Here is a 12,240-nt window from a genome sequence, read left to right as displayed (position 1 = left end):
ATGCAAGAACAGCTGATACTTGTAAATTACCGAGTGCACGAGATCTACTAGGTTCAGCGTTAACCTTTGTATCCGACATTATGTATTGATCATCAAAGGATGGTGCTTAATTAATTAATTAATTCTTTGTGGAACTTAAATAAAAGTGCTCTTAATACAAACTGAATGTTTTATTTCGTTCAACTGGTAATATGTTTTGGGCAATACTCTTTTGAATTACTCGACATTATTGATTGTTTCATTTTATTCAATAAATTTTTAGGTATTTAATGGAATTTAATGAAATTTCAATTGGCATGCTATAAAAGAAATACCAACTCATTCGCATAAGCTATATTTGGAAATTTAAACAGAACGTCAAAGAGAAGTTGGATGAAATTATCAGTCATTATCGAAAATAGAACGAAAATTTAAATTTAAATGCCAAGTTTGGAAACTGTAGTCTCAGGAGATATAATTTTATAGCTGATTCTAAATAGGGTCATTATTCGATAGTAATAAAGTGGACATCGTTATTTATTGTTCGAACAAGAAAATAAGCATTTATTTCAAATCTCTCTCTTCATAAATGTTATCAATTTAAACCGGTATCAAATATAATAAATATTAAAAAGCAAAGAAATATTATCCGCTACATCTTTGGAGATCAGGACTCCAAATGTAATTTTTTTTTTTTTTAAATAATTTTATAAATTATTGTGTACTAAACAATTTCCATTTCCTTTAAATATTTGTAAGCCTGTTTTTGTTTGAGCCTATGGCTTTCTTGATATGTAACATTGACTGACATTATTATATTCTAAAATTTTGATTAGAATAATTTTGTATAAGTTTGGACTAGATATATGATGTGAAGTAATTTAAAAACGTAGATTGGGAAACGAGTTTTTGAACTTTCTTAATTATTTCATGTTTTTTTTTTATACCCTGAACCCATTGAAAATGGGAAATCAGGGTATAATGTATTTGTGTAAAAGTATGTAACAGGCAGAAGGAGGCGTGGCAGACCCCACAAAGTATATATATTCTTGATCAGGGCGACAAGCTGAGTCGATATAGCCCTGTCCGTCTGTCTGTCCGTCCGTCCGTATGTATGAACGCGTCGCTCTCAGAAGATAGAGCTAGAGACTTGAAATTTTTTTTCCTAAGTCCGTGTATATCACGCGCATATCAAGTTTATCACTAAAAATCGATAACTTCTTCCGATATTTTATTATCGATTAAAAACCTTATCAAAAGCTAGTTATTTAATTATAGCGCCTACACCTTTAGAGCTAGAGCTTCTAAATTTTAAATGTAGACTTTTGTGTATTTAGGTATTTGTTAAAATTTACCCCCAGCCCTAAATTCACCCCCTCTCCTTCACTTTTGTAAAAGGCGCATTTCAAGTACTAGAGACTTGTGCTTTGGAATATACACACATTCAAACATTATGTTTACGTTCTGAAAGTTTAATTAGGATCGTACGTCTAGAAATTAAATTATTCAACAAATAAATTCTCATATTGCCCACACTGCAGCGCAGCCCAAGCGCAGTCGCTGCTTACTGCGCAGTTGGCAGAGCGAGTTCTACTTCGTGCGTGTTTATGTATGTGTGCCTAAAAGAAGTGTAGAGTGAGCCGAATATCTGATTGGAGGATTCAGGGTATCTCCTAGTCGAGCAGTCTCGACTAGAGTTTTCTTACTTGTTTTACTATGAGTTACGGTAGTAAAAATTGAAAAAAGTAGAACTACAAATAAAACCCTCATTTTAAAAGATATTGTACTGTAACTGGCAAAAGGGGGGAAAAGCTCGATTTTATAGCTTATAGGCATATGATATCGGTTTCGGCTTAATTTGGATTAGATGTGGTTAACACCTGAGAAAATGACACACAACTAATTTAGAAACGCTAGTATTTTCTCTCAAACCTCCAATTTGCTATGCAAAGTCACATAAGTATAACAAATTTCGATACCTTAAATAGTATCGCTTACATCAGAGTTGTGCAGAAGTCTATCGAAAGCTACAGAGAGCTACAGCATTGAATCGAAATGGTTTTCTTGAGCTGCATTACCTTGTAGAAAGACTCTCAATTTCGAAATGAACTAGGAACTTCGGTGGTATGCTATGTCCGTTCCTCTGTCCGCCTATCTGTACGAACGCAAATCATATTGATACTCTTGAAGCTAGAGACCTTAACTGTAGAGCATTTGCAAACTAGAGCAAACTTAGATGGATAATTTACCTACTATATATCTATCGATGACCAACAAATATTGTTTACGTCCTTTTGGATGCATGATAAATCGTAATTTGAACTGACTCGGATCCTTAGCTGCATAGTGGATTCTGCTGATTGGTCAAAATGATGAGCTCCAACTTATGATTTAATTTAGTACATACAATAGGTATGTAAATGCGTATTTGTGTATCCAATTGCTCAACTATGAATTTGTTGTTTTAGAATTCGATTCATATTTTATTTTTGTTTTTATATATTTTTTATTTGAAAACAGTTCTTCAGTTTCCAAAGCATCATATAATGACTTTGTCGAAGTTATCATGGATTTTGTTGTATTAGCATCAGTTGTATCGTATACATCAGTTATAGTTTTTGTCTCAACAGTTTGAGCTGAATAATCTGTAATGGGATCACACACAGTCAAACATAACTGTAAATGCAAATGAATTGAAGATAAATACAAGATATTCATACATATATATTATTATTGTTATTTCGACAGGTAATTGATTAAATAGCTTTAATGTTTTTTAATTACCTAAAACCTTCTACAATAATTCGGAATCTTAATATTGATTGCTACTGACAGTGACGGTCTTTTCCTCTTCTTTCTCCTTTTCCTTTTTTGTTTTTTTGTTATTAGTTTGTATATAGTTGTGGTTCTTGTTGAAGTTTTCTTTGTTTTTCGCCGTTTTGCTTTTTGAGTTGATTTTCTATATTTTTTGTGTGGTTGTATTGGTGGTTTAAATCTACTTAGATGATGACGTATTTTGGAAGGGAAGTGCAAAAAGCTGACATAATCGAGTTTGGATTGATCGGTATGGAATTGTTTCCTAAGAGGACGACTTTGATGATGATGTTGCTTGGCATCAGTCAATTTCAAATGCGGATTTTTTTTAGTATGAGTTACGGTAGTAAAAATTGCAAAAAGTAGAACTACAAATAAAACTCTCATTTTCAAAGATATTGTACTGTAACTGGCAAAAGGAGGGAAAAAGCTCGTCTTTATAGCTCCTGAGGCACAAGCTATCGGTTTCGGCTTAATTCGGCGTCTACATATGCATACATTCCAGAATAATTTTGAAACGCTACTAATTTTTCTCAAGCCTGCAATTTGCTATGCAAAGTCACATAAGTATAACGAATTTCGATTCCTTAAATAGTATCGCTTACATCGGAGTAGTGCAGCAGTCTATCGAAAGCTACAGAGAACTACAGAATTGAATCGAAATGGTTTTCTTGGTTCTGTTTGTGCTGGCATTATTAAGTGCAATAGATGGCCAATTTTTCTTGAATTGGATCTGTAATCTTTATTTTCCTTTAGTACAGCTCACCAGTTTCCCCAGCGGCGGCCATCCTTGCGACATCCGGTCTGTGCGGTGCGTGGTGCGTGGTGCGTAGTGCGTGGTGCATGGCTTTGGGTTCCGCTTTAATTAAAACGAAGCCAAAATACGCGTTTGCGGCATGCCTATCTGAAATAACATTATTTGCCAAACTCACGTGCTTCACATTCATTCATTTGTTTTCAGCAGTGAATATAATTTACGCCACTAATGGGGCGATATTTTACTTGATGCTCGCTCAGAATGGTTGCCTGCCTAATGGGTATATACAAGCACTAAATTAAGATGGACCTATTATTTCCCATAGTTCTGTGACACATGGATAATTGGACAGGGTTTCTTACAACTCACAGAATTTAATTTCTTATTAATATTAATAAATATTAATTTAAAAGAAAGTATTATGAAAAATAACTATGTTGAATACCTTTTGAATTTTCTTTTCAATCATATGTCACATATATCAGAATAAATTTGAAATATTTTACACGGTATCTGTATATTCGGCAATAATCCCTATAATAATTTGTTTTTCTAATATTTTATACAGAATATTCCTAACAGTATACACGACTCTACCATGAGAAGGCAATATTATATTTAATTAGTGCTGGTATTTGCGCTTCACTATGAAAATTTGGCCGTGTTTTGTTGTCCTTGGTAAATTTATTTGACCTACGAATGTTTTTTTGACATGAAAATGCGGCGTCGACACCTATTATTATTGCTTTCTTTTTTTAGAAAGACGGAATAATCAACAGTCAACGTGGAATAAGTTGCAACAAAAAGGATATCCTCTAACATAAAGTAATTTGGATTGTCCAACTAGAAGATACCCTGGGCCCTAAATATATCTTTAATTTTTCTTTGCTTATTTGCTAAATATGTAAACGACATCTCTGATTTTGGGGACATACTTTATAGAGTCTGTCGCGCATTCTTATTAGATATATTAAAAAACCAAGTTGCACATTCATATTCACTCCCCTAATGGGTTAATCGAGACGCACCTTGCTTAAAATTAATATACTGAATTCTCCTTCTTCAATGAGTAGAAAAATAAACTAATATATTCTAAGTTCAGAGTAGGAAGATCGAATCCGACGGACCAAGAGGCATAGAGAGCATGAAAAGCGCGCGTGAATGTCTGGGAATATTTGAAGAAATTAAATATAAGTATTTACCTTCTTTTGGTTGCCTTAAGCGCTGCAAATGGTCACGGACTATCCGAAAATTGTAGGTATCCTTAACGTGAAAGGACACAGGTGATGGCTGCAGGTTTAGCGCGCTTCTGCGACCGTGGGAAAATCTAGAGACAAATAGGACCCTAACTCTGGCATGTGCAGAAAATCCATCATAATACTGACAATACCTATATATTGAAAATGCGAAGCGTTTTTCAGACAATGCAACTGGGCCTTGGGTCAGAGATCAGGGCGCAGAGAGCAGGTCTCAGGTCGCCATTGACATGGGTCTCTGTGGCAGCAATTTGGCCTCGCGCTACCTGGCCGCAGGTTGCCAGCGCATCGAATAGTCATTTGCTCTCCAGTTGCTCAGCCATGCGTACGTATCCCTATACAGCTAAAGATAGCAGCACCATCCCATAAATTCACCTTAGAAATCTCATTTCCGAATCCCTCTGAAATCCCAAATCCCTAATAGGCGCGCTCGCACTGTTTGAGGTGTTATAAGGTGCCCTCGACCCGATTCTATTCATTCTTAATATTTCAGGATTCATAAAGCTCAAAGCTTTTTTGATGTCGAGTCTATTTCTAGTTCATTTGGTTTCCTACTCTTTTATCTTATCATCATCATGCATTTTGAATTTCAAGTACTATGAGTAAAGAAAATAATATAATAAATAATAATTCAAAGCTGTAAAAAGCCACATATATATATATATATATATATATATAAAAGAAATAAAGAAAATAAGAATGAATAGTAGACTATACTTTTATATCTCCATAGAGAAAATGATCTTTTGAATTTGACTAAATATGAAAATATTAAATATAAATCAATAAATAAAATAATATTAATCAATACAACTAACAACAATTTGTTTGTGGTTAGGAAAGTTCGAGCATTGAGCACCTGTCATCCCTTTCTGTAATGAGGAGGCCTTGCAAACTCACTTTCTTCCTCCTGCTTCACATATTACATATGTATATACATACATATATAATACAGTTTATTTAATTTAATTTTTTTGAATTATCACATCTTTTTGACTAACCGAATAACATGGAAATCTGGCCAAACACGTTGTGCTTAGCTGCCCTGTTGGTAGCCTGCGGCGTTGCTGGCGAGCTGCAGCATTGCGTGTGGAGCGAGAATCCAAGGAACGAGAAATTTATATTGGATGAGAGCTCGTGGGAACTGACGCTCGAGGGCGAATGGATGATCGGCTTCTGTGTGCCGCTGATAATGGCCTGCATTAAGTTTGAGCGTGTGTGGAGCAAGTTCGCTCACGAGAAGCAGCTGGAGCAGAGCGACATGACTGTTGCCAGTATGAAACTGGAGTACTCGGAAACCGTGATCAGGCGCTTTTCCCTGCATGAGCTGCCCACCATTTTGCATGTTAAGAATGGCGTATTCCGGAAGCTGCCAACAGGCCAAAGCATTCAGGAGCTGCACGAGCTGGCGAGCTTCAAATGGCAGGAAATAGATCCAATGCCCTTCTGGCAGCATCCGAATGGCCTGCTCATACGAGCCCACGTACGCTACATACAAGCCATAGATCAGGTCTACCGAGCCTCCTGGTTCAATGCGGACTACGAGCATGCCACTTGGCTTGTGCGCATTGGCCTAATCCTAATCATGGGCATCATTTTGACAATTTTCTGCAACATTTACAACTGTTTATATGACAGACCAAAGCCGCCAAAATGTGGCAAAAAATCGAAGAAACAAGTCGAGGGTCATTCTGTCAGGAAACAGAAGGGATCATCGAGTCAAGTTAGCTTTTTCTATCTGTAACAAAATGATTCTCAACTTTTCACCTGATCCACAGAAAATTGCCTTGGGTTGAGCCTTTGATATTTGGCTGTTCGTGCTGTTTCTAACAACTATAATATCGTTTAGAGCATGGGACTCAAAATCGCCAACATCTAAATGCTATTTGTGTCCTTCGAGCTTAATATTTGTTCACTCTTTCCACAAGGCGCCGCCTCGTCGTCGTGTTAAAATAAAATATATATGTAGATATGAAAGCAAATGCTCGTCAATTTGGCAAATGGATAACAGTTGACTGCGGTTTGCTCTATTTAGCGTTAAGTTCATATTCACGCTTCATATACGCTTTGGTTGACCAAATAGAAAGAACGCAAATTGAACTATTACGATGAGCGAGGGGTTGAGTTTAATATCCAAGTTGATGAAAAAGCTGATGTATCTATATATTTACATATCAAAGGCTTCTGTGTATATAGTTTCTCATAAAATAAAATGGATCTTAAGTTCAATATTTCCTCTTAGTTTCAGCTTCAGTTTAAATCTACTCTTCCATTCCAACTCCTAATCGAATTGCGTAGATTAAACAAGGCAACTGCCCTCCATTAACGAGATGGTGTTTAGTTTCAGTTTTTTTAGACCTTAATTGGCGTGGATTAACAGCGATTTCAACCAGCAAATATTCGAACCTATCACAGTTGCCTTTAATTGATTTCCCTAATAGGTAAATATGTTTTAACAAAAGTAAAGAAAAAGTCAGCAAAAACCTTTCTATACAGATTTAAGGTATCCCTCAAATTTTCTGGCCTTTTTTATGGCGCTTCATAAATTCTTAGAATCTCATATTCAGCTACTTTTTATTTTCGTTGCTAGAAAGTTTTATAATTGCAGTTAGTATAAATTGAAATCATAGATATTTTTGTTTTCCGTTCATTTTGGTCGGAGGGAAAATAAAATTCCATGGAAAACCACAAAAATTGTTGAAGTTTGCATTTCGCATTTGGTATTTTCATAAATGAAGGCGAGGAGCAGCAAAGTTACAACTAGACAGAACTTGGTGCATAAATTTGTAATTCAAAACGTTGAAACAACATGATGAGAATAACAATTGGAATAAGAATGGCAATGATAATAATGATGGCTATGATGGAAATGTTACGATTGAAACTTACAGAATGCTTTTAAATTGCAATGCAATATTCATGCAACCCACACAAAAAGTGTAAATCACTTGAGCTAAATGAAGACGCAATGGTATATATATATATCCTCTATTGCTAAAAATACATTTGAATCAATGTTACTCATTTTTAATGTACATGATAGAGAGTGAGGGAGAGTGAAAGAGAGATGCAATGGAATTACAGGTTAACGATTGCCAATCAGAGTCACTTTTCATGTAAACCCTGAGATATCTGCATATACAATTTATTTAATATTTTCATATTCTTATCAATGCTTCGATTAGAATGGCATTTTTCAATTGAGTTACAGCATCCAATGGACGCAAATTTATTTATTTGGCAGGCGAATATATACATACATTTTAATGGCTGCGGGGCCAGCTGCCGGCAAATGGGTCCATTTGTCTTGCCCGTATCGATTTAAGGACTTACAAGTTTGAGCTGTTCCTGAATTGACTCTGTCCTGTCAGTCCTGTTTGGAAGCACAAACGATTACCCAATTTCACGTGTTTAGATTGTAGTACCCAACAAACAAAAGGGTTGATAGCCATGCCCTGATCCGGTCTATTTGTGCCTTTCCCTTTTTCCCCCCTTTTCTTTATTTTTGTTTTTTGCGATTTGCGCATTTTGATTGATTGCTGCCAGTTACAGCGCACAAATTGAATGACCAACTGCTGCTCAAAACAGGCCCAGTCAAAAATGATAAATAGACCAAATGACCCATTTAACTGTTGCGTTACGTCTTGGTACTGTCCGTAGTGCCGGTTTCTTGCCTCTTGGTTTGCGGCCCCTTATCTACTACGGTTTTTTGGCAGCTACTCGTAATTGAGTTTCCCTGATTGCCGTTGGGGCCTTGGTCAACATGTTTAAAGAGGCTTTAGTCAAATTAGAAACAACACCCTTATTCCGAGAATTGGTTTGTCTAGAATAATATTTATATATGTTATACACATATTTGTATAAACGAATATCATACGATTTGCACTACAATCAAAGACTGTTTGAAAGTATTTAATGCTCCTCAGTAGACATATTTGAAAATTCCCTAAAAAAACGCCCATGATTAACAATGTGTCAAATTTCAATTGCTGCTGTTTGCCAAACAGAGTTGACAATTAACCGTTTCAATTGTCGCCTGTCTGCGGAAAACCCACAATTATTGTAGCATACACATCATTGGCCATGACAGCACTCGCCGGGGTTTCGTTCGAAGGATCCTAAGCAGCTCTAGCTCGCCATCCATCCATCAGACGAGCTACATACATCTTTGTATATATATAACATATATACATATATATAAATGCAGCAAACTGTTACTTTTCCATTCAATTATTTTCCTTTTTTGTTGTGCTCTCTAAAGCCTTTGAGGGCCTCTGCTTTGCTGAACCATTGTTGCCTTTTATAAAGGGCACCGAGGGTAGGCGGTGTTCAATACTTACAACTTATTTTTTCGCATGCCCAAACGAAGGACAGCAATTATAGGGCCATAGAGAGCCATAGAGAGTGAGAGTGACAGAGGGAGGAAGAGAGAGAGAATGAGCGAAGGCAGAGTGAAAGGGTTCTAAGGGGCATTAGCCGGCTTTATAGCGCACACACCATTAGCGAAATGCCAGGAAACAGAAAGAGAGGCAAAGAAATGGTGCGAGAGAGAGAGAGAGGAAACATAGAAACACATACAGAAGCAGAGCAGAAGGGCCACCTTTGTTTGTTGGTCGTTTGCCGGTGGGAAGGCAGGCCAACAACCAACAATCGAGAAACAGGAAACTGGGAAAGGTTTCTGCTTCGATTCGGTTTCAGACCCGCCCAGCACTTCCGTGCCGCTGTTAGCAAAGACTTTTAGCTGAAATGTCAATTGGGTAAAAATGTGCGTATTTTGCAAACAGAGCACAAATACTTATGTAACACATGCACATGCACACACTCACTCCAGCTCGTGTGCTTACTTACACATGTCTAGGTCAAACGGAAAAAGGATATGGGGTAGCCAAAAGAAAAAATAATAATAATAGAGGGAAAAGCAAGAAAGAAATGGAAAGCTTTTGCCCAAATGAACCGGCAACTGAGTTCCTTGAGGACGGGGCGGGTTTTTCGTAATGGTTAGGATAACTTCAGATAGCCGGCTAATAGAAATGCTTACATATTGACATCGAACTCTCGGGGGCATGATTCGATGATAACGCTGCTGCGACAGCTGCTATTAGGATTGATAGGCGATATTGTGGCCCAACATTTGCTTGCACAGATAGGACTAATCGGACTGGCCATGTAATTTGATTGATGCTTTCCCTGATCACCGATGACAATATCAGAAGCCTCGATAATATACGATAATGTGCTAAGCATGAAATCAGAACAACTAACTTTAGTGCATATCTAACAAGGGGAAAGGTATATGTTCAAATTGTAAACTTGCCTTTACATAGAGCGACTGTATATATAACTACATATGTACATACCTACATATAGATATTATTATATTATTATTATGATTGAAATAAAACACAAAATTATATGTAATTGCATGTTTCAATTATAATTTCTTTTTTTTTCCAGAATATTTGACTGTCTCTAAATATGTATATTATAATAAAATGATCATTAATAACAGTTTCATATAAGAAAGCATTCTCTCCCTCTTTCTCTTTTCAATTAAAGTATAATTAATACAAGCTTGCTTTAAATGCGTTTCCCAATAAATATTGAAATATGTACTTTCCAAAGGAAAATAAGTAAATCAATATATAAGAAGGGATATGTTTCTTTACATTTTTCAGTTTTCAATTTGTTCTCAGAAACCGTAATTCAATTAACAGTAACTCGTATGGCCTAGCCCCCACACATGCATACATAATAGATGCTTGCATTTTCGGCTGGCTGCTCATCATCAAACTTGAAGCATCCTCCACTTGCTCTGACATCTGATGCAGATAACGGAATAAACTTTTGAAAGGGCACAGCGAGAAAACGAGGACGTGAGGTTCAGGTTCACTTTCCCAGTGTTTACTCACAGACATACTTGGACTGCATATTTACTAGCACTAGGACTTGTCCATTGTTATTGCCATTCTGTGTGTGTATGTATGTGTGTGTGTGTGTGTGTGTGCGTGTGTCTAGGGTGTATGGCTATTTGCCCGAGGTTTTTGTCGGCTCTACATTGTTTGCTCGCATTGTTTCACATGGGCGAGGTGCACGTAGCTCACATAGTTCGTATTCTAGTCAGGGACTCCTCTCGATTCTTTGGCACTCATGCAAAACGCACAAAAGTGCGCACAGTGTCGTTCTCTTAGCGAGCTACAGCTACTGCTACGACTCCTAATGCTACCCCGGTTCCGCTTCCCACTCCCACTCCACAGCGCCCTCTTCCATCACTTTTTTGCGCCTGACTCTCAACACAATGCCAGACATTGTGTTTGTATGGCTCGCATTGAGCTCTAGTTTTAAACACGTTTACAAAGAACTCCGCTGCGTTTCTCTTTTGAAATGTACACGCCGAAACAGTTTTTCTTTTGCCTCTGCCTCTGCCTCTGCCGGCTTCTATTCCTCTATGCATTGTATAGCAACAAACGTGGACAGCAGCGGTGGCAACAAATATTTTTGTTGCACATTCGAAATCCTTATCGAAATATGAACTGCTCTCTGTCAGTTTCAATTTGTGAAACACTGCCAAAACTTTGTCATCCACTTACGCAACGTTTCCAATATCGAAGCTATGAAACAGTGCATCCTTATGTATAAGTTCCTCTAACTTCTTTTACATTCAGCAGCAGTTAGTCCCAAGTTTCGTCTAACATATCTGACATAATTTGAGAAACATAATCAAAATATCGCGATAGAAAATCATAAATCATATGCAAAGTTCTATCTTATTCTATGTTAAACAGTTTCATATAGACAGAAGAAGCAGCTACATGTTATAGGCCATTTCCATATACATATATGTATAGGCAGACATATATTCAAATTCTTGAGAATCCGGCAATATGGTCGTCGTTGTTTTTGGATCATCCAGCTGTAGCTGTAACTGTTGCCCAACCGCGCATGGGCTTCTAAATTTTTGATGTGATTCATTTAACTTTTAATTGGCAATTAGTTTCAAGTTACGCAGCAAATTTGGCTCAACTTTTTCAATTATTGATGTTTAAATTGCCACTGCCAATTGCCCTCCTGCCCTGCCCCACACAACATGCCAATTCACTCAGACAGCTCATCCTTTGCAGCGTGTTCGAGTTCCCATCGCTTTGAGCTATCCTTGGAGTTCAATTTTAGCCCATGTAACACCCGGGAAGGGCGTCAATTAAAAAATTATATATCCCCCAGCGTGTTCAAATGCATATTGCCAACGCTTGCTTGACTTTTCCACATTACCGACTTTGCCTCGCCCAGCGTTCTCTATTTAATATTCAAATTGTGCACCGTTAGACATGGCACATGCCAATAATTACCAGCACAGACACACTTGGCTACACACATACACACGCACACCTATACGTAGACTATATTTGCAGCACACGTTCCGTCGATTTTACAACAATT

The 12,240-nt window shown here is 37.1% G+C and overlaps 1 protein-coding gene and 1 long non-coding RNA gene across 2 annotated transcripts; one reads left to right on the top strand and one right to left on the bottom strand.

Moving 5' to 3' along the window:
• Nucleotides 1-2,514: 2,514 nt before the first annotated feature.
• On the bottom strand, nt 2,515-5,193 carry LOC149091487 (uncharacterized). Its single transcript, XR_016196813.1, has 3 exons — nt 4,753-5,193; nt 2,764-3,823; nt 2,515-2,655 (listed from the first exon to the last, which is right to left on the bottom strand). It is a non-coding gene; the product is annotated as an uncharacterized LOC149091487 (long non-coding RNA).
• A 539-nt stretch (nt 5,194-5,732) lies between these two features.
• LOC108650599 (thioredoxin-related transmembrane protein 4) lies at nt 5,733-6,610 on the top strand. The gene is made up of 2 exons (XM_018099787.3): nt 5,733-6,529; nt 6,585-6,610. The coding sequence occupies exons 1-2, from the start codon at nt 5,816-5,818 to the stop codon at nt 6,600-6,602; spliced, it is 732 nt and encodes a 243-aa protein (XP_017955276.1). The 5' UTR covers nt 5,733-5,815; the 3' UTR covers nt 6,603-6,610.
• The last annotated feature ends 5,630 nt before the right edge of the window (nt 6,611-12,240 follow it).

Source organism: Drosophila navojoa, chromosome 4 (genome assembly GCF_054131105.1).
Source record: "Drosophila navojoa isolate 15081-1374.11 chromosome 4, UAZ_NAV_1.0, whole genome shotgun sequence".
Taxonomy (NCBI): Eukaryota; Metazoa; Arthropoda; class Insecta; order Diptera; family Drosophilidae; genus Drosophila; species Drosophila navojoa.
This window is presented reverse-complemented; position numbering and strand designations above follow the sequence as displayed.